Below are 27,242 nucleotides of genomic sequence, written 5' to 3' on the forward strand. Positions count from 1 at the left end.
GTTCACCAAAAAAATTTAATTACCCTATGATTTACTCACCCTCAAGCCATCCCTATTTGGGCGGGACTAGTTTTACAGGGGGTCGTTAGAGAAATTTGTGTTTCATGGACGTACCTGGTGATTTTAATCCCGTCCAAATCTGCCACGTCTGTGTTTTTCTTACACAACCTCTGTAATAATTCCAGAGCAAATTACCTACTGCTTTTCAGCAAACTCAGCGATCCTCTGAGAAAACGAATCCCATCTGAATGCGAATGTCTGCCATTGCCGCCAATATTTTTTTTCACAACGCGCTTCTGTGTGTTTTGGCCAATGTGAATTACTGTAGACGCTCTTACCGTGCGCATGTTTGATATATTTGCCTCCCGGCAAAGAAATAAAAAAATAACAATAATAAAATCAAGAGCCAGATCACGTAAACAGCGTCAGGTAAGATTACTCATAATGGCAGTGAGTGGTGGTCGAGGTTTCGAAGCCCAAAAAAGTGCATCCATCCATCATAAAGTATACTCTACACAGCTCGGGGGGTTAATAAAGGCCTTCTGAAGGGAAGCGATGCATTTGTGTAAGAAAAATATCCATATAAATTCTTTTTTTTAAATTTTGAATGAAGTTTTTTTCTATATTTTCAATTTTCTATTTAATTTTATGTACTTTTGTCATTTTTATTAGTTTTAGTTTTTAAGATTTCTGTTCAGCTTTAATTTATTTTATTTCAGTTTTAATTTTAGTATTTTAACTGTAAGTTTTTCATATAATATTTATATTTTATTTAATTTTATTTCAGATTTATTTCAGTTAACAAAAATAGTTTCAGTAGATTTTAGCTCATATTTCAACTTATTGGGCCCTATTTTAATGATGTAAGCGCATGGTCTAAAGCGCACGGCGCAAGCACACTCAGGGCATGTCCGAATTCACTTTTGCTAGTTTAACGACGGGAAAACAGTCGGCGCGCCCGGGCGCATGGTCTAAACGGGTTGTCCCTATTCTCTTAATGAGTAATGGGTGTTTTTTTGGGTGTAATGTGCAATAAACCAATCAGAGTCTCATCTGCCATTCCCTTTAAGAGCGAGTTGCGCTCGCGCCATGGCAGAATCGCTATTAAACGGCGGAATTTTAATTCTGATACACGCAATGACTATCCATTATGACATGTATGACATTTTTATATTTATGCCTACACAATAATATTCTTTTATACTGTAATCCTTTCATTTTTAATAATTTGGCATGTTTGTGTGCTGCTGCGCGTCCCTGTGTGTAATAAGCAAAGTGAATGCGCGTTGTGGACCCGCCCAGTGGTGCATTTTCTTCTAACGCGCTCTTTAAATAACAAAAAAAAATATTGCGCCATTGACTTTAGACCAGGTTTGAGTTGGTCAGTGGCACAGTCTTTTTTCAGTTCTTTAAAATAACAACGCACCAACGATGTGCCCTGAACTTCAGACCAGCACGCCCATGGGTGCACAAATGGGCGCAAATGCACTTACTATTTAAACAACGCGGTGCAGGATGGGAAAATGAGAACTGCGTTGGTCTGAAACTAGCAAAAACACTTGCGCCGCACCTTGCGCCGCATTGCGCCGGGTGTATGATAGGGCCCATTGACTTAAAGGCCACATCTCAGATAACAGATCTGCATGAATATGCTGATACACTAACGGATCACACTCTTTCACACACTATTTCTTGCTGGATTTTGACCCAATATGTCAGTCAGCCCATGTTATGGACCCTACTTTGCCTTTTATTTGCTCTCTCAAAAAAAGCTTTCATCTTAAACACTTCATGGCCAGATTGTTCATTGTAGTGCACACTTATGTTTTCACAGGCTTTTCTGAGAAATAGTTTTGTTTTTTCATCTCACAGGCAATAATAAACAGCACTATCACCCCGAACATGACCTTCACGAAGACGTCTCACAAGTTTGGGCAGTGGGCAGACAGCCGTGCCAACACAGTGTATGGGCTGGGTTTCTCCACTGAGCATCATCTGGCCAAGGTGGGTGGAATACTTTCTCTCTACTTTTCTCTTTTTCTCGCTCTTTCCGATCTTGTTATCTCTCATTTTCTTCCCTGTGTCTCTGGAGGCCTTGTTCTCCCTTTCTTTCGTTCTCTTCCACCCCTGTGTTTCTGAGCTGGGGAACACCTACACACTGTGCCCTAATGAGGAGCTGTACAGTCATCGGTGCGTGGGAGGCTTCTTCTGTGCAGTGCTTTCCTCTCTTTCGCTCTCTCTATCTCTCGCTCCTCTGCATTATGATGATGCACTGTCAGGAGCTGAGGGTAGAAAACCTCATCAACACTTTTCGTCTTTCTCCTCTTTCCTTCTTTTTTATTCTCTTTCACTCTCCTCTTTCTCTGTTTCTTTTGATTTACATATGCTGTATTTACTTTATGAAAAGTGAATTATCACCATTATTTATTTATTTTGAAAATGTTGTGTTCTTTTTCGGTACGGGTCGTTCGCTTTGGTACGCATATTTTATGTTTTAACCTCTGCACAAGTGGAACTTCACTGGAAACTTCCGGTTTTATATATTGTTACTTTTGATAACAAACAAAGCCTAATCTTTCAAATTATGTCCATTCAAAGTTCAAACGGCAGCGCAGAGCACCAGTCAGCGTGATTTTTATATTTAAAATAAATAGTAAATTTAATTTAACCTTATAGAAATGTAAAAGGGCTCCCAATAGTTCAGAGCATGAGCTGAGGTAGATTTTTATCACTAAAAAATGTTTAATTATAATTGATTTTATTTAAAGAAAGAGCCATTTGTTCAGTAAACCACTGTTTAATTAAAAAAAAGCAATTTTATGTTTAGTTTTGTCCCCCTGCTATACCGAAACCATACTGAACCGTGACGTCAAAACCGAAGTACATACCGAACCTTCATGTTTGTGTATTTACACCCCTAATGTGTATATATATATATATATATATATATATAGGGGTTAAATTGGGATTTGTTATGTGGGGGGCTCTATGGTATCGAGCTTATATATATATATATATATATATATATATATATATATATATATATATATACATTTAGTAATTTAGCAGACACTTTTATCCAAAGCGACTTACAAATGAGGACAATGGAAATATATATGTATTATGTGTGTGTGTGTGTGTGTTTTGTTTTTTTGCAAAGATGATTTATTCTAATGCAATATTCTCATCGGTTTTCTATCAGCTGTGACATAGGCTAAAAATCTGCATGTTTTTCTTTACCTTTATAGAGGGCATTTTCCCACTAATCTCATTAACTTTCATTTCAAATTCTTACATTTGATCTATAAATTCAATTATAATAATGTGATTGTTATTATCTATACGTTATTAAATTAAATCATTCATTTACACTGAAAAATACAACTACATTAAATTATGAGATTCTTTAAAAAAAAAAATTTGAATATACAAAAAAGAAAGGGTGGAAATTATACTTTTAAACTAAATTAAAACGCCAGTAGGTGCCAGTAGTGAGCGTTTAATGAGTGAGTCATAGTCATTGAGTCCTTCATTCAAACGATTCGTTCTAACGGCAGATTCATCAGATGTTTATGCATGAGCTAATGATACTTTGTCTCAACCGATTTGTTCAAAACACGGAATCATTTAGCAATGAATCGGATGGTTGCTTTGAGATGCGCTGTGGTTCCGCCAAAAATGTAAGTGACCTAATATTATTGTATTTGCTCACTGAACTGTTTATAGAACTATTAAACAGTCGTAATCTTAAATGAGTTATAAAGTCTTAAATGACCGCAAAGAGTTGGGAGAAAATCGATTATGTGTCAGATCCGCGTCATGTGCATCAGGTTTTAAAGAGACAGCGCTGCTTTTAAAATGAAACCTGCTGAAGTCTGTCACTGATGTAAATCAAAGAACAAAAGAAAAAGAGAAATCATTGGACTGTTCTAGTCGCTGATTAACTTTTGTAGCTTGAATAAAGATTAATCTGTATAGTTTATGCATATACAATTTATAGTTTATGTGAAGATTGTTTTAAAATCACTTAAATTAAAAGTTGTTATATATTTCAGAGGCTATTAAATGTTAAAAATAATGGCTTTAAATTATACTGTAATGTTGAATGGCTATAATTAATATGTAAAATTGAGGGCCAATGCATTTAATAGAGACACCAGTAGCAGGACAAATTAAAAACGTTGTAAATACTGTATGTTTAGTCATTGTAGTAGTAATGACTGCCTGTTTTTGCAAAAAGAGTTTAATGGCCAGTAAAACATTTTTTTTGGCAATTTTATCATTGCCATTGGCAGGTGTGGCAAAAAGTTAGTTTTAGGCCCTGCTTATAGGTACTCGACCTGCGGCCTTGTGCCTATGGCCGAATCACAGCCATGCCACTTTACAGCCATATCTCGTCTACTCATGTGATATTGCTTATATATATATATATATATATATATATATATATAATATATGTATATATAATTTTTTTTAAAGGTGATTTTTTTTTACATTTATTTATTTTTTAAATTTAAATTTAGCTTAATTTTAATTAACAAAGTTTTCAATCGTTTTAGTTTTAGTTAAAAATAACAGCAAAGGAAAGATCAATGGTCATATCTGAACTTTCTAACTCCAGTCTCCAATAACAGATCTGTATGAGTATGATGATACAATAATGGATCACTCTCTTTCATACACTATTTCTTGCTGACTGTTGACTCAATATGTCAACCATTCCACGTTATGGGCATTATTTTACTGTTTTCTGTTTTCTCAAAAAAGCCTGCGATAAACCTGAGATCTGATGTTTAAACATTGTTAATGGAACACAATAGCCCTGAACCTAAAGTGTACAGTAGTCTCCCCGCTGGATATTCAGAGGGAAATGCTGCAGTCCTTCTAGAGCTCTTGAAGCTTTAATGGGAGCAGTCTATATTGGGAACTGTGACCATTGCTCCTTTTTTAGCAGAGATACCGCATATCCACTCTAAAATAGTTTATCCATTTTAACACATAAACATGATATCCTTATATCTGTTTCTACATACAATATTAAAAAGACAAGAATTAATAGGCACCAGCATAAACTGCATTTTGTACGCATCAGGCTTTATTTAGCTAACTTGACCATGATGATTTCTTGGGTCGAATAAGCTTCAGCAGAAAGATCTTGCTGGTTGATGTGCTTTATCAGCTGGACCAGTGAAACCAGCATCAAACTAGCACTAACCGGCTACTAAAAATCCACTTAATGTGATTATTAAAACCCATTTCTCTTCTCAGTTTGCAGATAAATTTGCAGAGTACAAGGAAGCAGCCAGGATGGCCAAGGAGAAGTCTCTAGAAAAGATGGAGCTGGCAAGTTCGCCCTCTCAGGTATGTCCTGTAATGTCTGGAGGATGGGCCTGTTGCTTATATGGAATGAAGTTTGCTTTGAATAACAGATTTTCCAAAGCGTCATTCAAAAACTCTCAAAATTGTCATTTAAAGAGAATATATATACAGTTATTGTAAAAATCCTAATCCATAATAGTTTTTTGCAATCAGTATATTTTCCATTTCCATTTAATTCTTATCAGTATAGTCTAACCAGTATGGAACAATGACATCCGTAAAGATGTCAACACTGTTCTCAACATTTCAGTCTCCAAGGGAAATCTCTCGTCTCTGAGAAAAATTTAGTTTTCCTAAATCCCACCATTGTAATTTCAGCTTAACAGTTTTATATATGTAAAAGAAGATTATGTCATAGGTATGTGAGGGTGCAACAAATAACCCACCGATTTGTTATTTTCCACAGGAATCGCCTGCTGACATTCATTCCCCCCTGACTCCACCTGTCACTGCGGACCTCTGCCGAATCAACGGCACCGGTGATGACGTCAATCTGTCTGACGTGTCACCAAATTCTATGCTCCAATCAGACCTTTCCCCGACCACGCCGACCCTTGCACACAGGTAACTGGGGCTTAATGTAAAATTTGTCACAATTATTTACTCAATTTCTGCTTAAAAACTTTTGAGTTTTTAGCTGATATTAGAGATATCGACTCAAGCTATGATCGATAATTATTATTTAATTGTGCTACTCACCCTCAGACCAAAAGTTTAGAGAATTTTAGCTTTATGTCACTCTCACACTAATGGATCCTCTGCAGTGAATGGGTGCCATCAGAATGAGAGTCCAAACAGCTAAAGATAAAAACAAAAAAAAAATCCACAAGTAATCCACAAGACTTCAGTCCATCAATTATTGTCTTGTGAAGGCGAGGCAAGGCAAGGCAAGGCAAGGCAAGTTTATTTATTCATATAGCACATTTCATACACCGTGGTAATTCAAAGTGCTTTACATAAAAGGAAGTGAAATATTAATAATCATTAAAAATAATAATAATCACAGCAATAAATACAAGGAATTAAAAAAAAATAATAATAATCATAAAAACAAACATTCTGAATGTTTGAATGAAGTGAATGAATGAAGTGAAAAGCTTCATGTTTGCATGAAACAAATCCATTATTTAAAGTTTTTAGCTTCTGGACAAAAAATAAGTCCATAATACATAATAATGCTTCCTCAAGTGAGACACTTCCTTCCCTGTTGTCCTCTCACATCAAAATCAACCAACATATTCAGGGCTCGCAAAATCGCTAGCCCGACGTCCCGGGGCTATTGTGTTTTCCAGTCAGGCTACCAAAATGTATCACTGCCCTGCCCGACGGGCTCCTTAAATACAGATCTCCCGTGGGTCCTTAAAAACTCTGAAAGTGAGTTGTATCAAAATTAAGGCCATAAAAAGTTTTAAATATGTTAAATGGTGTAAGAAATGTCTTATAATTTCAAGAGGTCTTACAGTTGGGGACGGAAAGACAAGAGTCGCGATACGGCAGGATTAAACTTCAAAAGGCAATGATGTCATTGAATAAATATGAGCGCTGCACGCTTCAAGTCAAAACGCGGCGCGGATGTCTTTATGTGAATGTATCTGAAGGGAACCGACTGTCCTCAGAAACGTGTCGTTGGCATTTTAATTTCATTTTACCTATAATTCCTGATAAAGCAGCATTTATGAGCGCTGAGCTGCTTTGTGTACAGCGTTTCCGGGGAAACCGCGATATTTCAGCGCTCTTAAAGCGCCACCTCGTGGCAGAGAATGAATTTGCATTTCCAATAAGCCTTTCTTACTGTTTATGGTCAGATCAATGCAGATAACAACTCATGTTTTTACGCAACAAACACATAGAGTTGTAAATGAGAAAGAAGTTGATGTGCCTTCTAAAAATCTAAACAGTAGTTAAGACAGTATTATTTATACGTTTCAAATTAACAATTTTGTTTGATTGATCCATTTTCATAAAAACGGCCTATAGCCTGAAACGCTGTTGTATAAGATTTTTGTTTTTGTGGAAACCTGTATCTGAACTGTAAATCATGTAATTTTATGGCTCAAAACTGTATGTTACCATAGACATTGTCCAACCCCGCTCATACTGTGTTCATTTTACTTGTGCAGCTCTTAAAATGGGTCATAAATTAAATATATTTTTAAAAATTCTGCAGATACCCTGTAAATAGTGAAATAAAATTCCTGCCTTCATATTTGTTGATATTTGTGTATTGAAAATATTTTTGATTGACATTTAAACTCCTATCTGATTTTCTATATTAAAGAAAGAAAAGAAAAGAAAAGAAAATAGTAATTTTTTAATTCGGGCTAGTTAATTAATTTTTTCGGGCTACCAAAATCTGAAGAGTACCTGCCCGAAGGGCTACCAGGGATTTTGAAATTTTGCGAGCCCTGATATTTGTTTAGAAACTGTTGTGGACTGTTTTTCCTCATAAGCGGTATTTGATCTGTGCATGTTTCTCTCCTGATTTAGATAAGATGACTTTTTTACTGGAGAAAGCAATATTACAGAGAGAGAGCTTCAGAGGGGGACGTTAAAAACGCCTTGATGGATTTTATTTATTAACAGACATGCAACTTTTCACTTCACAATAATTCACATTAATTGATGGACTGAAGTATTATAATGTTTTTATCAGCTGTTTGAACTCTCATTCTGACGGCACCCATTCACTGCAGAGAATCCATTGGTGAGCTATAGATATAAAGCTTCATTTCCCCAAATCTGTACCGATGAAGAAAAAACTCACCTACATCTTAGAGGGCCTGGGGGTGAATACATTTTTAGCAAATTAAAATTTTTTCACCATTCCTTTAAATCAGTGGTTTTCATTTCCAGTCCTCGCGCCCCCCGCTCTGCATATTTTGTATGTTTCTCTTATCACTTCAGACGTTTGTTCGATTTGACCTTAAGTGCCCTGCGAAGTGGACATCGCAGGATATTCTGCCATGATTCCAGTTCGAAGTGAGCGTATATGTTCCATTCAGAGGGCATTAAAGTGTGCAAGACATGAATTTAAATTGTATTTATTTACAGAGGTATATTATGTCACAATTCACACTTCTCTAGTAAGTTTCGTATGTGTGTGAAAACGCTGCAGGCCGTGGCATAGTGCAAATCCATGAATGAATGTTCCAAATTGTAGTAAACGTCAACAGATTTCCCCTGCTCAGGGAGTAGGGAGCACTGAACACTTTGTAGTTATCATGTCAATCGGACAACAGTTCATGCATGGAGCTCTCTTCTAACAAGCTGATAATTGGAATCAGGTGTGTTAAAGGGGTCATCGGATGCAAAACTCAGTTTTGCATGTTGTTTGAACATAAATGTGTTGGCAATGTGTGTACACAACCACCCTATAATGATAAAAATCCATCCAGTGGGATTTTGTAATCTCTATAAATAATATCCCCTTTTTCAAATCAAGCCATTCTCAGCTCCTTGTCTGTGTGACATCACACAGACCCAGAACCCCTCCCACGATAGTTGATTGACACTGCCATCTTACCTTAGACTAGAGGTCTTCACGGGTCCAAAAATTCATGAAAATTCCAAAAACCCGAAGAGACCCGTAAATGTGCTGCACAGAACCGACCCGGACCCGTATTTTATTTGAAAGTGGGACCTGAACCCGTGCAGACCCGAGAAATGACTTAAATGTACTATCCGGACCGGACGCGGACCCGGCCATTATTCGAAAGTTGGACCCGAACCCGGCTGGGAAGACACAGACCCGACTGCACCCGATCGGCACATATTGCACAGCAAACTGCTATTAAGTCAATAACAAGTTGCGAGAGAGAAAAAAAATCCCCTTACTACTGTTAGTAGCCTTCTCCTCTGACTGCGATGCATACAATCCTCCTAGCCAATAAATTTCCATCCATGTTAGGCTGTTCGTTCCTCTCTATTGCCGACTGAAAGAGCCGTCTTAATCCACTGATTATTTCTTTAAAAGTCTACTTGCTGTCACGGTCAGTGACGGATGACTAATGCAACTTCGCAGTTTTTTTTCTTTTTTCATCTCGAGTCAACTTCGACTGTTGTGTTTACGCAAAAATAACAGTACTTTTTGTTGGTTGTAATAAAGACTCGGAGCAATTCTTTTTTTATCAAAAAACGTGCAGAACAAGAAGTGCGTTACACTTTACTGCGTGCGTGTTCAATAACAGGGTGCGTCTCTTCTTCAGTTTTGTTTCAGCTTTTTTTTTTTTTTTAAATCACTCATGAAGGAATCCATGATCACCGTCCGCTTGCAGTAGGCTACATTAACTCCGCCCACGCTCTGCTTCTGGCGGCTCGAGGTAACGCGTGTTTGTTTTTGTTTTTTTCTTTCACCTTATTTCCCGCTCACAATTTTCTCATCCTAATTTTACAAACTGCAAGTTACAAAACACACACATGCTGACTGATACTGATCACTGGCGGGTGCGGTGTTCTCCGATCGACTAGGGTAGGCTATTACACACAATGTTAAACAGATCCGGGACCCGAAGTAATAGATTGGGACCCGACCCGGACCCGGCTGACCATTTAAAATATAGACCCGAACATGTACGTGAAGACCTCTACCTTAGACCCGCCATTGTTTTGACGCTGGAGCAGATGTAGACAAGAATGACTCCTAAGCAATTGAGGTGTTTAGTTGTTGGATGTAATAATGAATATCGCAGTCGTCATTTACCCCCGACATCTGAGCTGCTGAAGACGCAGAGGATTAACGTTACTTTCATTTTTGAAGGGAATGCGCTGATCCCCGATCTACATAAATGCGTCTATGTTCGCGTGAATCATTCGTGATCCAGCTTCACCTACAGATGAAGTGAGTACAAGGGTTTTTTCTGAATATTTGCAAATCACCTTTTCTAATAATGTACTAGTTAGCAAGTTTCGCGGCTAAATGCGGCTAAAGTAAACAGGACGGCTCATCACCCCACAGAAGAGAGGTGTGGGGTGAGCAGAGCTCATTAGCATTTAAAGGGAAATGCAACAAAATGGGTTGCTGTGAAAAGAGCTGATTTTAACATGGTAAAAAGGGTGTTTTTTAACCAAAGTATGTTATAGACTTTTCATTAAGACCCTAAAGAATCATATCAACTTGTGGAAAATGGGCATCCGATGACCCCTTTAAATAAGAGAGACATGCAAAATATGCAGAGCTGGGGGGCATGAGGACTGGAATAGAAAACCACTGCTTTAAATATTTAGCAAATTAGTTTAGCTCAAAATGTACGGAGCCCTTTACAGGACATTGTGGTGGGAAAAATTCGGGGTGAATGGAAAAAATTCAGGGTGGGAGGGAAATTTTTTTTTCAAATGTTTTGCGTTCTCTCGCAAAACTTTTGCGTTCCCTCGAGAAACTTTGCGTTCCCTCGCAAAACTTTTGCGTTCCCTCGAGAAACTTTGCGTTCCCTCGCAAAACTTTTGCGTTCTCTCGCAAAACTTTTGCATTCCCTCGAGAAACTTTGCGTTCCCTCGCAAAACTTTTGCGTTCTCTCGCAAAGATATTTGCATTCTCTCGCAAAACTTTTGCGTTCTCTCGCAAAGATATTTATGCTCGCAAAACTTTTATGCGTTCTCTCATAAAACTTTATGCGTTCTCTCATAAAACTTTTATGCGTTCTCTCGCAAAACCATTTGAGTTCGGACAAACGCTTCCTGTTTACTTTGCAGCTTGCAGTGGTTATAGCTTGTATGTTCACAATGAGCGGTTCATAGAGTTTTATTTTGAACTTGGACTCAAATAAATTAATAAGTCAGTGCTTAGTTCAAGGCACGGTTTTGGGACATAATAAAACGCTTAATGTGGCTTAATGTTTTAAAACAGTGACTTGGAGGACCAAATTCGATAATAATAAAAGCTGATACAATTATTAGGCTAATATTAATAACCTTATTAATAATATTACTAAGCAGAATAGCCCAGAATATGAACGCAACGCCCTGCACGTAGCCTAAACTTTTCTCCCCATAAAAGCTTAGTAGGCTATAATGAAAACGGTGATTTAAAAATACAAAATCCGTTGCATTCATATTCTGGGCTATTCTCCTTTATTAATAGTAATATTATTAATAAGGTTATTAATATAAACCTAACAATTTTATTAGTATTTATTATTATCGAATTTGGTCCTAATGTCACTGTTTAAAGCCACATTAAAGCGTTTTAGAATGTCCCAAAACCGTGCCTTGAACTAACCACTGACTGACTGTATTTCTTTATACTTGAATCAAAGTTCAAAATAAAACTCTATGAACCGCTCCATTGTGAACATACCAGCTGCATGAACCTTTCATTATAGCCTACCTTAAGCGTTTTCTATGGGGAAGAAAAGGCTTAACGGGCAGGGCGTTATGCTCATATTCTGCTTTATTAATAGGAATATTATTAATAAGGTTATTAATGTTAGCCTAAAATTTTTTATCAGGATTTATTATTATCAAATTCAGTCCTCCAATGTCACTGTTTTAAAACATTAAGCCACATTAAGCGTTTTAGAATGTCCCAAAACCGTGCTTCGACATAAGCACTGACTGTATTACTTTGAGTGCAAGTTCAAAATAAAACTCTATGAACCGCTCCATTGTGAACATACGAGCTATAACCACTGCAAGCTGCAAAGTAAACAGGAAGCGTTTGTCCGAACGCAAATATCTTTGCGAGAGAACGCAAAAGTTTTGCGAGAGAACGCAAATATCTTTGCGAGAGAACGCAAAGTTTCTCGAGGGAATGCAAAAGTTTTGCGAGAGAACGCAAAACATTTGAAAAAAATTTTTTCCTCCCACCCTGAATTTTTTTCATTCACCCCGAATTTTTCCCACCACAATGTCCTGTAAAGGGCTCCGTAAAAATGAACATGGAACTTCATACTTTACATTATAATGTTGTGATGCCTAAATTCACTTGTATCATTTTAAAAGATTGGTTTTAGATTTTAGTGTTTTTTTTTTTTTAATTCAACAAAATATTTGAATTTTAATATAGGCTTTAATATAGGTTTTTGTTAATATCGGTGCATCCCTAGTTTAATAAAAGTCGTACCTAAAGTCTCAAGTAAAAGGGGTGTTAAAGTTAGCACTACCAGATGCAAGTTCATTGCGCTTTTCTCTCAACCATTTTTTAATTATTTACATTATTATGCGCATTCAGACACTTGTTCACATGAGTATGTACTCAGCAGCTTTTTTAGTCTGACTGCAAAGGCAATGTTTAGAGCCCATTTCACCGAGTCTCTAGATGCTTGAATGTTAATTAGTTGAGCAATCCTGTGCTGCAGGTTCAAAAATAGCATCCCACCATTTCTTACATAATCTGAGGTTAATGTTTCACTCTCACCTGCCACTTGAAAAATACTAACCGATTATTGAACGCAAATGCACAGTGGACCAAACCGCATTCAACACCCACACTGCAGCTCTCTTCCAGACAGCTACATGTTCTGTCAGAATTTTAGAAGCATGCATCAATAACTATGTTTTTCACTGCAATAATATGTCCAAACTAGTCAGAATTATATAATACAGTGGCATGTTTTCAGCCCAGAGCAAATGTGACTTATGAAAATGGAGGCGGCGTCATCTGTTTTGAGCCTTTGCAAAATGAGTCAGAAAACCTGTCAACACATTTTTGCTTACAATGTGACCTTAAACAGGACTGTGTTTTGTTCACGTGAATTCATATTTTTGTGAACAAATTCATATGGTCTTTTTTGTGTGTTTTTTTTTCTTTTTTCCAGACACGTGCTAAAAACTTGCCAAGTCTGCTCCTACTGATATTCACAGCTGTTTGACTACAATGTTTTCGCTGAATACATTCTTATGCAACAATGACTGTGGATGCAACAAAAACTTAATTCTGTTTGAAATTCTGTTATTATTTTTAGACAGATATGCATACTAATGTCAGCAGAACCTTCTTGATGTTGTGTTTTATTAGTTTGTCTTTTGAAATCCTTTGTAGAGAAATAATTTTCTGATCTTTCCTGCAACTTTTTGCATCCTTTGTGACTTTGTTTCATGGTCTTTTTGTATGAAGTTGTGTTTCTAAGGTTGATATTTGTAAATCTGAGAAACCGTTTAATACATTTATTAAATGTCATTACACTTCAATTTCTCAGTTTGCTGAAGTTTTCCAACTTGAATTTTAACAATGAAAACTGGTTGACGTGTGTAAGTGATCTTAGTGAAGCAAATTGTCCTTTCAGTTTTGCTAAGACTGATTCATACCAATTTCAAATTATATGAAATAAGCAATTAGTTCATCAGTGAGACTTTGATTTTGAAGTAAATAATGCCATTCGTTCCTTCAAAGATGACCTTACTTCAAAATTACCCTTAAAAATACAGTTCCTGTCGCTTGATGAATGTGTATAAATCTGTATATGGGTCATAGATTAGCTTGTAGAGTGTATTTGTTCTGCTTTGGCTTTTATTACGTGGTGAGTGATTTGAAGGCATTTCTTCAAACAGTAATTCTCTCACCCACAGTCTTGTGCAGTACATTAAAGTGAGTGTTGAGGGGCTGGTTGGGCAGTTGCCACAGTGTAGTGAATCACATTTACAGTGGGGCTTAATATGAGACGTACACAAAAATGTGTGGTACGCCAATCAATAGTCTTAAAACTTCATTAAGGACTGCTCTTTATTTGGCATATGGAAAGCGTTCCATTTTATCGGTGACCTAAAATGTATACATTCAGCAGAGAGGCACCGTGAATCCTTTGAAATGATATGCTGTTGGAGCTCTGAATAGAGCAACGATCAGATAGAGATTGTTTATTGATTCACATTCAGCAGGCCCGAAGGACAGTAACACTGACATTGTGCTTGTGCTGTTCTTTGTAGTTATGTAAGGCTGACAGCTATATGCTTCTGTGCACCTGCTTACATACAATGGCCCTTTAAAATAATGGCACTCGGATTAATATTTCATATCTAATGCAATGACATGACATGTTTCAAAGTATGGCGTAAAAGTCCAAATCATTTTTATACATGAAATGAGAGGCTTCAAGACTTGAATTTAAATCAAAATAATTTATTACATGAAAACAAGGTACACATAATAAAAATACAATTTTAAGATTGTGAATGAAATAACATGCAAGGATAACAGTCCTTAAATTAGAGTTTTTAAATCTACAGTGATTTTCGTTTTTTGAGTATACTATTAATTATATGGTCACACTCAACAAATTCTTATGTGTTTTGTGAAATTTCCCCTCAAGATTAGATTCTCCTTTAAATCCCGAAGTCTATATGTAATTAAAAAGACTGAACAAACATTTAAACAGACGATAATATACAACATATATTGACTTACCAGACTGAACTCCCTGTTTCTCTTAGCTTGAAGCTGAAGGACTTCATTCTCATCTTCTCTCCTCTCTTTCTCCTGCAGAGGAACATTTCTTCTCCTTGTGTGCGGCGCTTTATAGCCATGTGTGTCTCCAGCCTGCTGTGTCACAGCTTCAGTAGGAGTTGGAGAGTGTGGGTTGAGGTGTTGTCTGTCAGAGCGGGGGTCGGGGGAGGAGGCGATCACGTCAGCCGCAGCAGAGGTGGCGGCACTGGGGGAGATGAAAGGGAATTGGCGTCGCTCAATAGTGTAGGCGACAACGCTGAGGACTCTGTGGTGGTTCTCTACACGTGTTGTGGTTACGTGGTTAAGCTGCGGTGGAGTGTGTGGCAGGAGGTGGAGGAGTGGGATGTGTGATGAGATGTTAAGCAGGACGACAGTGGATGGGATTCCTCATAGATGTGTGTTGGTTATGTGTTCATTGGCCCTGTGACAGCATCACTGTTTCAGCATTTGGTTTTTTTGTCAGTACATGAGGATCAGAGCACATTGTAAATTTATGCTTGATTTTGTCACTACATGAAGAGCACAGATGGACTGATGAGAGATGGGTCATTGCATAAGTGAAGAATTAACTGTCTTGTTTTGTCTTTGAGATTTTCTGTCTCTTTATAATCATTAGGTGACTTTCTACTTTGATCTATTTCAGCTTGTCACATTCCATCAGTCTTTTTATTGTAATATCTATGCAAATGACAGAACTCGGATCACAGAGTTTGTAATAATCCTTGTTAATTGCTCTTGAACTGCGTCCAAGTCTTGGTAAAACATAGAAAGGTCAAATTAAAAAACTCTTGAACCCACCTGTAATCCAACTTTAATTACAGTCACGGCTAAACTGCCGTGCTTCCTACGTCCACTTCAACACACAGTCCTCATTATGGTTTACAGAAGGAGTTTTTAAATTGGGGAGCAAGTGGATGCTTGGGGATTTGTGGATAATTTGAGCTGAAAAACAAAAATTAAGGCTGTTTTTTTTGGGTTCATGTTTTAATATACACTATCGTTCAAAAATTGGGGTCAATAAGATTTTTAAATGTCCATGAAAGATGTCTCTCATGCTCACAAGGCAATTAATTATTTGATCAAAAATAATGGCAGAGCTGATTTTTCAGCAGTCATTACTCCAGTCTTCAGTGTCACGTGATCCCTCACAATCATTCTAATATGCTGATTTGACGCTCAAGAAACATGTATTATTTTTCAATGTTGAAATATGTTTCTTTTGAAAAGAAAGTTAAAAAAAAAAAAGTTTTTTAACATAAATGCTCACTTTTGATCAGTTTAATGCACCCTTGCTGAATAAAAACATTAAACAAGGTGAAAAAAATACTAATTTACTAATATTATACTGTGTATATATTAGTTCTGTCAATCGATTAAAAAATTTAATCGCATTAATCACAGTCGTGGACTGTGATTAATCATGATTAATCACAAATTTAAAATACTAGGATTTACCTGTAAATGTGTTGAAAAAGAAATGCATGACACACTAGTTTAAGGAAACAGAACCTTTCACACTTACGTCAGGTATGAAACATAATCCTTATTATTCTTTTATCATTATTCTTTTGTTTTTATTCAGCCATTATCAGACTTTAAACTGGCAATAAAACGTTTACCAAGCCACATCGCTTCAATCCCAGTATACATTTACCCAACTGTTATCAAAAGTATTTCTAAATAAATACAACAAATCATTCTTACAACCTTACGTGAAGTATTATGACAAAATGCATTATGAAGAAGAATTGGACCTGTTCTGCAGCTGCATTAGAGCTAATATTAGCATCATGCTACATAAGACAATTTATGAGATTAATAGTGCACTTTTACTCAGAACTCACTTCAGACTACCATCGAGTGTTTGTAATAACTTCCTTTTACGATCACATGTGGAATTTGGTCGTTTACTGTTGTTAAAATATGCTAATTATAGCCTTTTATATTGCTGCACAAATTAGCATTTCAGATGTACACATTCCACTCAAAAAAATCACATACAGACCATATCCTATCGTAATCCTGTGTTTATTATCTAATATAATCTATAGTGGCTGTTGTCATGTTTCTTTCTGCTGTGTAAAAGTCATGTATGCTCTGCTGAAACTCATGTTGTTTGTGATACAACCGCCTCTCCGTTCTTAAGTTGCCAGGGATACATTCCAAATATAATACACATTAGTAAAAGGATCTATTTTAATTTTTATTTATCTATATACACTTTGGGCAGCCGCGGTACATTATAAAAGTAGCCCAAAAAAACGCAAACCACGGCTCTGTAATTTTTCCCGCGACTGTATTTTCAAAATAGCCCACTTGTGCCGTTACCCTGGCAACACTGGTGCTGTACCCTCATCACACAATGATAGATAACCTTCCACGCTGCGATGACGGGAAGAAGTTGGGGTCAAACCTTATCAAGCGATTAATTTGCGTAAAAAAAATATTAACGCGTTAAAATTTTTTTGATTACTCGCATGCATTAACGCGTTAATGTTGACACCCCTAGTATATATATATATATATATATATATACACAGTATCTCACAGAAGCTAGTACACCCCTCACATTTTTGTAAATATTTTATTATATCTTTTCACGTGACAACATTGAAGAAATGACACTTTGCTACAATGTAAAGTAGTGAGTATACAGCTTGTATAACAGTGTAAATTTGCTGTCCCCTCAAAATAACTCAACACACAGCCATTAATGTCTAAACCGCTGGCCACAAAAGTGAGTACACCCCTAAGTGAAAATGTCCAAATTGGGCTCAATTAGCCATTTTCTGTCCCCGGTGTCATGTGACTCGTTAGTGTTACAAGGTCTCAGGTGTGAATGGGGAGCAGGTGTGTTATATTTGGTGTTATCGCTCTCACTCTCTCATACTGATCACTGGAAGTTCAACATGGCACCTCATGGCAAAGAACTCTCTGAGGATCTGAAAAAAAGAATTGTTGCTCTACATAAAGATGGCGTAGGCTATAAGAAGATTGCCAAGACCCTGAAACTGAGCACGGTGGCCAAGACCATACAACGGTTTAACAGGACAGGTTCCACTCAGAACAGGCTTCGCCATGGTCAACCAAAGAAGTTGAGTGCACGTGCTCAGCGTCATATCCAGAGGTTGTGTTTGGGAAATAGAAGTATGAGTGCTGCCAGTATTGCTGCAGAGGTTGAAGGGGTGGGGGGTCAGCCTGTCTGTGCTCAGACCATAGGCCGCACACTGCATCAAATTGGTTTGCATGGCTGTTGTCCCAGAAGGAAGCCTCTTCTAAAGATGACGCACAAGAAAGCCCGCAAACAGTTTGCTGAAGACAAGCAGGCTAAGGACATGGATTACTGGAACCAAGTCCTGTGGTCTGATGAGACCAAGATAAACTTATTTGGTTCAGATGGTGTCAAGTGTGTGTGGCGGCAACCAGGTGAGGAGTACAAAGACAAGTGTGTCTTGCCTACAGTCAAGCATGGTGGTGGAAGTGTCATGGTCTGGGGCTGCATGAGTGCTGCCGGCACTGGGGAGCTACAGTTCATTGAGGGACTGTGTTGTGTACCATGTACTGTGACATACTGAAGCAGAGCATGATCCCCTCCCTTCGGAGACTGGGCCGCAGGGCAGTATTCCAACATGATAACGACACCAAACACACCTCCAAGACGACCAGCTAAAGAAGCTGAGGGTAAAGGTGATGGACTGGCCAAGCATGTCTCCAGACCTAAACCATATTGAGCATCTATGGGGCATCCTCAAGCAGAAGGTGGAGGAGCGCAAGGTCTCTTAACATCCACCAGCTCCGTGATGTCGTCATGGAGGAGTGGAAGAGAACTCCAGTGGAAATCTGTGAAGCTCTGGTGAACTCCATGCCCAAGAGGGTTAAGGCAGTGCTGGAAAATAATGGTGGCCACACAAAATATTGACACTTTGGGCCCAATTTGGACATTTTCACTTAGGGGTGTACTCACTTTTGTGGCCAGCGGTTTAGACATTAATGGCTGTGTGTTGAGTTATTTTGAGGGGACAGCAAATTTACACTGTTATACAAGCTGTACACTCACTACTTTACATTGTAGCAAAGTGTCATTTCTTCAGTGTTGTCACATGAAAAGATATAATAAAATACTTACAAAAAAACATGCTACGTGTACTGCATTAAGCTAACTGAGACTTGTTATAACACTTGCATATCATTGCTCTTTTGTTTATTTTGATTGCTTCCATTGTCCTCATTTGTAAGTCGCTTTGGATAAAAGTGTCTGCTAAATGACTAAATGTAAATGTAATATATACAGTGCCCTCCAAAAGTATTGGAACAGTAAAGACAAAATTGCTCTGTTGGCTGTGGAGTCAAGACATTTGCAAATATGATTAAAAGATGAATATGAGATAAAACTACAGATTGTCACATTTTATTATTAGACGTTTCAACACATACAGTGAGGAAAATAAGTATTTGAACACCTGAGAAAATCAATGTTAATATTTGGTACAGTAGCCTTTGTTTGCAATTACAGAGGTCAAACGTTTCCTGTAGTTTTTCACCAGGTTTGCACACACTGCAGGAGGGATTTTGGCCCACTCCTCCACACAGATCTTCTCTAGATCAGTCAGGTTTCTGGCCTGTCGCTGAGAAACACGGAGTTTGAGCTCCCTCCAAAGATTCTCTATTGGGTTTAGGTCTGGAGACTGGCTAGGCCACGCCAGAACCTTGATATGCTTCTTACAGAGCCACTCCTTGGTTATCCTGGCTGTGTGCTTCGGGTCATTGTCATGTTGGAAGACCCAGCCTCGACCCATCTTCAATGCTCTAACTGAGGGAAGGAGGTTGTTCCCAAAATCTCACAATACATGGCCCCGGTCATCCTCTCCTTAATACAGTGCAGTCGCCCTGTCCCATGTGCAGAAAAACACCCCAAAGCATGATGCTACCACCCCATGCTTCACAGTAGGGATGGTGTTCTTGGGATGGTACTCATCATTCTTCTTCCTCCAAACACGTTTAGTGGAATTATGACCAAAAGTTCTATTTTGGTCTCATCTGAGCACATGACTTTCTCCCATGACTCCTCTGGATCATCCAAATGGTCATTGGCAAACTTAAGTCGGGCCTGGACATGTGCTGGTTTAAGCAGGGGAACCTTCCGTGCCATGCATGATTTCAAACCATGACGCCTTAGTGTATTACCAACAGTAACCTTGGAAACGGTGGTCCCAGCTCTTTTCAGGTCATTGACCAGCTCCTCCCGTGTAGTTCTGGGCTGATTTCTCACCTTTCTTAAGATCATTGAGACCCCACGAGGTGAGATCTTGCATGGAGCCCCAGTCCGAGGGAGATTGACAGTCATGTTTAGCTTCTTCCATTTTCTAATGATTGCTCCAACAGTGGACCTTTTTCACCAAGCTGCTTGGCAATTTCCCGTAGCCCTTTCCAGCCTTGTGGAGGTGTACAATTTTGTCTCTAGTGTCTTTGGACTGCTCTTTGGTCTTGGCCATGTTAGTAGTTGGATTCTTACTGATTGTATGGGGTGGACAGGTGTCTTTATGCAGCTAACGACCTCAAACAGGTGCATCTAATTTAGGATAATAAATGGAGTGGAGGTGGACATTTTAAAGGCAGACTAACAGGTCTTTGAGGGTCAGAATTCTAGCTGATAGACAGGTGTTCAAATACTTATTTGCAGCTGTATCATACAAATAAATAGTTAAAAAATCATACATTGTGATTTCTGGATTTTTTTTTTTAGATTATGTCTCTCACAGTGGACATGCACCTACGATGACAATTTCAGACCCCTCCATGATTTCTAAGTGGGAGAACTTGCAAAATAGCAGGGTGTTCAAATACTTATTTTCCTCACTGTATGTTTTACCAAATAAAAAGAACAGCACTTTTAAAGTTCATCCCACTCATTGATGTGAGCATAAGTATTGGGACAATTGAACATAAGGCAGATATAAAAGATTAAAAGCTATTATTTAGTTGCAGATCCCTTGCGTACAATCACAGCAGTGAGTCTGTGACCCATAGACGTCACCAGACTCTTGGTCTCATCCTTTGAATTACTTTTCCCAGCCTTTAATGCAGCCAATTCCAATTCATGCTTGTTTTGGGGAGTTTCTGCCTTTACTCTGCTCTTCTGCTGGTGAAATTCATGTTCAATCGGATTTAAATCTGGAGATTGACTTGGGCAATCTAAGACTTTCCATTTCTTTGCCCTTATAAACTCCTTGACTGAACTGGCAGGGTGTTTTGGGTCATTGTCCTGATGCAATATGAAGCACTTCCCAATGAATTTGGTGGCATTTTCTTGAATATTGGTAGGCAAGATGGTTTTGTACCCTTCCAAATTCATTCTGCTACTGTCATCATACATTAAGTCATCAGTAAAGTTGAGAGGGCCTGTTCCAGAGGCAGCCATGCATGCCCATGCCATGACACCACCTCCACCATGCTTTACAGATGAGGCTGAATGCTTGGGATCATTGCAGTTCCCTTTTTTTTCTCCACATTTTTGCTTTCCCATCACTTAAATAAAGGTTCATCTTTGTCTCATCGGTCCATAAACACAGTTCCAAAACTTTTCTGGCTCACCTTTGTGCTTTTTTGCAAACTCTAATCTTGCCTTTCTATTTTTGGTGCCGGTCAGAGGTATGCATCTTGCTGTGTAGCATCTGTAATTCTGTGTCAAAGTCTCCTGAGGACAGTAGATTGTCAGAGCATCACCCCAGATTTCTGGAAGTTGTTGGTGATTTTACAGACATGTCTTTTAGGGTTCATTTTCACAGCTGTTATGATTTGTCTGTCATCAACTACTGTTGTTTTCTCAGCCGATCAGGTTGTTGTTGGTTGCTGATGTCGCTGGTGGTTTACAAACTCTTAATTTCTCCATGCCCTTTGTTTTTGCTATAGCTCAAATTGACTTCCTCTTTTCTTTTAGCATCCAAATTGCTTGCTTTTCTCTCAAAGTCAGCTCCCTCATCTTCATCCTGGTTTGTGTGTGTCATCATCAAATGCAAGATTCAGAATGCAGAAGTAATGGATATAACTGATACGACACATTCCTTGCTTTTAATATCTGAAGAATTAATGCAACAGGACACAGCTGATCACTTAGAAAGACCTGTGAGGCAACTGTTCCAATACTTATGCTCACATCAGATAGAGGGATGAAACTCTAAAAGTGCTGAACTTCTTAGCTGGTGTGAATGTGTTGAATCACCCAATAATAAAATGTTACATTCAGTAGTTTTGTCTCATATTCATCTTTTAATAATATTTGTAAATGTCTTGACTCCACAGCCAACAGAGCAATTTTGTCTTTACTGTTCCAATACTTTTGGAGGGCACTGTATATCTAAGGAATAATTGACGACGGGCCGTTGGATTATTAGAAAAATAATGTGTAAGGTGTGCATTATTTTTCTAATAATTCAACGGACCGAAGTCAATTATTCCGCTTATACTACGGTTGCCACATCTCAAGACATCGATCAGATGATATATTTCAAGGCATTCGTCCGGTATTTCTACTTAAATCGCTATTGTGAGTAGGATTATTTCTTCCGCATTTCATCCAACGCCTCCGTTGCTAATTCCAAAACGTCATTTTAAACCTAGTACCGGAGGCTTGAACCGTTGATAGCAGACTAATGCAGTTAATACAGTTAATAACTAAATTATGAGAGAGAGAGAGAGAGAGAGAGAGAGAGAATTACCTCTGTGCGTCTCTCAATAGTGTTCGGCAGCAATGTCTCTAGTTATAGCGAAGTTCCTTTTGTTCACGAACAGCGCCGTTGTTGTTACTTCGCTTGTGAGAAGTCATGTAGTTTTTAAGTTGTTTACTGATAATTTCATCAGAGTAGCAATAAAAACATTAGCGGGATGTATGTTAGTGTGTGTGCAAACTGTAACTGTTATGTATGTGCGGTCTGTGAGGGAGAGAGAGCGGGAGAGATAGAGTATGTACTTTCCGTACATAATAAAGCGCAATTTTGTGGCAAAAACATGGACATGATCTGTCGTTTTTATCATATTGTTTACTATATTTATTTATTTGGCCAGTGTCATTGTGGGTCTTGGTTATTTTGCTGTTGTAAGACCTTTGAAATAACAGAAATCATTTGGCGAAGTGATATGGTCATGTAATGCGGTCAAGAGCTGCCTGGAACTACGTTCGCCGTGCGTTTCCCTGAAAATAATTGCACACCTTAGAACGTTCGTCAGCCAATCAGATTCAAGCATTCAAGTAGTATAAATATTAATATACTGATCTCAAAACTTGAATGATGAACTTTGAATGATAGTATAAGATATTAATAAAGTTTAATATGAAATTTGATAACATTACTGTTTAATCCTGCTCTTGAAGAACTGGTCAGAAATAATTAAATTAAACAGCTATTTTATTCTACTGACAGCCCTAGTTTGTTTTAAACATTTATACATCTTATATTAGTCTATTTAGACACACAAATATGTCAACTTAATATTTTAATCATTTGTGTTGGCTTCAGGACTGAGACTATGTAAAAGCCAATTTATATTTATAATACCACACTTAATATTTTTACACACAGTACTGTATATAAGGCTTTATACATGAAAATATATAGCGGCTAGCTTCCTCACACAGGAATGTGGGGGTACTTCGAGGGAACAATGTTTGAAAACGCTTGGTTCATAGTTTGAATCCCCTGTCTAAAATGAACATTAACCATCAGAGATATTATTACAATTTTTTTTTTTGTAATGTTTTTTACAATTTTTGTTCTACAGCCCGACTACCAACAAACACTGGGAAGCAGAGCTTGCAGCACTAAAGAGCAACAATGCCAAGCTCACAGCTGCTCTGCTGGAGTCCACGGCCAACGTCAAACAATGGAAACAGCAGCTAGCAGCTTATCAGGAGGAGGCTGAAAGGCTACACAAACGGGTGAGGAGAGGGGAGGGTTGACCTTTACCATTTGTAATTCCATATCAAGAACATACTGTCCTGGGGTTCAATAGATCTAGTCTTGTCTTGAACTGTTGGTATAGTGAGTCTATGACAGGGATGATGGAGTGTTCACACTGACAGCGATTTCATTTAGTGTCTGCATTTTCGTTGGTTGTTACTGTTGCTGCTCATTTCCATAAAGTTCACATAAACAAGGCTGAACTTTTTTCCATGGCCTCACCAACTGTTATAGAAAAAAAGACTTGATCAAATCACTCTCAATGTTAATGCTCCTTAAGTTTAAATCTTTGTAACTAAATTTGTGACAAGCATTGTGACAAGTTTTTTTTTTTTCTTTGCAGGTTTCAGAATTGGAAAGCCAGAGTAGTCAAACCAATGTGATCAAATCCCAGAAAACAGAACTGAACCAAACAATAGAGGAGCTGGAGTGCACATTAAAGGCAAAAGAAGAGGTACTGGTTGTTATTATGTATGGTCAAAATATATAATGTATTCCTTCATTCTCAGTTTTATTGCCAGATTCTATTTAAAACATCTTTCCTGTGTGTTCTTCATAGGAAATGGTGCGATTGAAAGAAGAAGTAGAAAATGCAAAGCAGCTTCAAACTCAGAAAGATGAACTCACCAAAAAGTTAGATGTAAGGACTGTCCTGAAAATGTATTTATGTGCATAGAAGTTAGTTGTCAGTACGGTTTTTGAATGAAACTTTACACTTTAAATGTATCAAAAGTAAAGACATTTATAATGTTACAAAAGATTTATATTTCAAACTACACAACTGTTTTCTACATCACACCAAATCAGCATATTAGAATGATTTCTTAAGGATCATGTGACACTGAAGACTGAAGTGAACTAATTCAGCTTTGCCATCACAGGAATAAATTACATTTTAAATTATATTAAATATAAAGCAGTTTCCTTAAAACAGTAATAATATTTCACACTACTGCAGTTTTTACAGTATTTTGATCAAATGAATGCAGCCTTGGTGAGTATAAGAGGCATGGTGTGTGTTACAGGATACAGACTTGCGGAATAAGGAGCTTGAGGAACAGTTGGCTGATCTGGAGCAACGTCTGGAGTCAAGTCAAGTGGATCAGGAGAACCTCCGCAAGAACCTCAAAACCCTGCTGGAGATTCTGGATGGAAAGATCTTCGAGCTGACAGAGCTGAGAGACAACCTAGCTAAGCTCATAGAGGACAGCTAGATTCCTCCAACTCTTGCCTCAAAACATGACTTTAATGCCACTTTCCTTTCCTTTTTACGAAATACACAACGTCTGATTCAGGCAGAGAGAGTCTGATGTGCTTTCGGACTCTCATTCACTCACTTACACGGAATGATAAACCTTTGGTTGCACTTGATTTTGTATTTTTGAGGTGGGTTCATTCTTTTCAGTGCCACTGCTACCTACCGAATTTTATTGTCAACAATACACCCGTACTTTTGTCAATGTTTCCTCCAATTTTCCCCTGAAATTGGCAGCCTGCAAAGAACATGGCTGCATATAGGCTCCTACTTTTTAAAGGTGCTGGTCTTGTGTGCCTGGCTGTTGGCGTTAATGGACGTTTCTTATGCTGCTGAGGACACTACTGAATTACACTGACTGGATCTTCAGTCGTATTTTAAGACTGGATATTCAGAGCCATATGTTGTAGCCAAATGTTATTGGCTTGCCTCTTCCCCGTCATGGAAACTGCCTCAATGTTCAATCAGTCAAAGTTTCAGGATACTCAGCCGCTGACCTAAAAAGCTCTTGACATTTAGCAGACTTTGAGACGTAGATGTGGTGTATGCTTTAGGCCTGTAATATACACTGAGCAATATTAGTGTGAGCGTATGTATGCCAGATTAGTGCAAGCCACTTCAATGCATCCGTCAGGTACTCAAACAGTCGAAAGGATGAATTTATGGCCTGTTGTAGGTAAACTTTGGATTTCTCCAATGACCAGTGTAATGCTTTTGGATCGTATTGGCCTTATAATAACCCGTATCTATACATTTTTCAGGATTTTCTTGAAGACGAGGATCTTCCTTTGTTTGTTGACTTACCAAATGCAATTATGTACTTAATTCCTTAAGATTTTCAATAACAATATTATTGTAATATTTAAAAAGTTCATCCTGTTGATGCGTATTACAATACATAGATCATGATACATAGGTCAGTATGATTGTATTTATATGTGGGAAAATTCTGTTTTAAATTTCCCAATGTTAATAAAGACTATTTAAAGATATCTCACCACATTGTTCTTTAGAAATGAAGAGACAGAATGACAGCGTGACTCATCGAGGTTTTATAACATTAAGACCCGCAATCTGTTAGAGAAAAATACTTTTTTCCCCCTCACAGACCCGATTTGCAGCAAGACAGGGCTTAACTAAAATGTATATTCATTATAAAAATGGCCCTGGATTTATAGGATTTTATTCATTTACATGGTTTTACGAGAAATATTAGTTTTAAAATTATGTAACACATAAAGCGTATCAGTGTAAGGTAAAATCAACACAACTGAGTGGTGCAACTACCCTAAACACCCATATTACAAGTTAGTCTTCTTCAGTTATGTTAGAGCGACACCATGTGGTTAGAAGCAGTACTAGAAAAGAAGTAATGTAATTTAGCTGCTTATTCCCCAGAGGCAGTGATGTTCTAATGATAATGTCGAAAGTATTGTATAAAGTACACTGGAGAAACCAAGGAATATCATCCTGATCATGATGCCAGCTGTATCCCGATGGATTCTAGCAAGGTATTTCCACCAAATATAAAAATGCATAGCTAAAATTACATTGTTTTTTGGTGGGGCTACATTTAACATTTTTTTTTTTTTTTTTTGAGGTAAGTGGTTGCACAAAAGTAATATATTTTATTCTTAGTTGAACTTAGTGCTTTTTGTTATATCAGCACAGTTTTATTGAGTAGAATCCACTAAATTCAAGTTGTGTTTTTGAGTAATGGAAAGACCTGTTAGTGCTTTACATTCATTTTTGTTACACATTTAAAAGAGTTTTACAAGCACAGCACAAATATGAAGTTACTTTTCACCACAGTAGCAATAAACCAGCTATTTCCAATTAAACAAACTAACATGCATTATAAAAAAAATGTGATGTAGCCACCCACAACCAAGAGCTTTACTCTTTAGCACAAAAAAACATCACTATTTTAAGTGTCCAACATAGCTAAAAAATTAAATAGTAACTGGTCTTGCTCAAAAACACATTAAAATAAAACTTAATTTCAATGTTTACGCTCTTAATCCAGCCCTATGCAAAGCAAGCTGGGAACTAAACATTTCCATTATTGCAACAATAAAAGTTCATGTAATCCTAAAACAAATGGATTAAGTAAACTAAAATTTCACATACATTTAAGTGGACTGAACACACTGAAATAAAGTTCAAACAAAATGTACAGCAATTGTGTTGCATTAGCTCATTTTAATTAAGTAAATTAAACATCAAATATATATAATATATATATATATATATATATATATATATATTTTTTTTTTTT

General features: G+C 37.6%; 1 protein-coding gene across 7 annotated transcripts in view; it reads left to right on the top strand.

Annotated features, from left to right (window-relative positions):
• Positions 1 to 25,956, top strand: part of homer1b (homer scaffold protein 1b) — a 39,386-nt gene extending 13,430 nt beyond the window's left edge. For all 7 annotated transcript variants that reach the window (XM_058776242.1, XM_058776243.1, XM_058776241.1 and 4 more), the window contains 7 exons: positions 1,873 to 2,004; positions 5,269 to 5,361; positions 5,786 to 5,943; positions 23,531 to 23,687; positions 24,053 to 24,163; positions 24,269 to 24,349; positions 24,735 to 25,956. In XM_058776242.1, coding sequence (XP_058632225.1) covers positions 1,873 to 2,004; positions 5,269 to 5,361; positions 5,786 to 5,943; positions 23,531 to 23,687; positions 24,053 to 24,163; positions 24,269 to 24,349; positions 24,735 to 24,923 — 921 coding nt within the window. In that variant the 3' untranslated portion in view covers positions 24,924 to 25,956. The remainder of the gene's footprint in view (positions 1 to 1,872; positions 2,005 to 5,268; positions 5,362 to 5,785; positions 5,944 to 23,530; positions 23,688 to 24,052; positions 24,164 to 24,268; positions 24,350 to 24,734) is intronic.
• The last annotated feature ends 1,286 nt before the right edge of the window (positions 25,957 to 27,242 follow it).

This window comes from Onychostoma macrolepis, chromosome 05 (assembly GCF_012432095.1).
Source record: "Onychostoma macrolepis isolate SWU-2019 chromosome 05, ASM1243209v1, whole genome shotgun sequence".
NCBI classification, from domain to species: domain Eukaryota; kingdom Metazoa; phylum Chordata; class Actinopteri; order Cypriniformes; family Cyprinidae; genus Onychostoma; species Onychostoma macrolepis.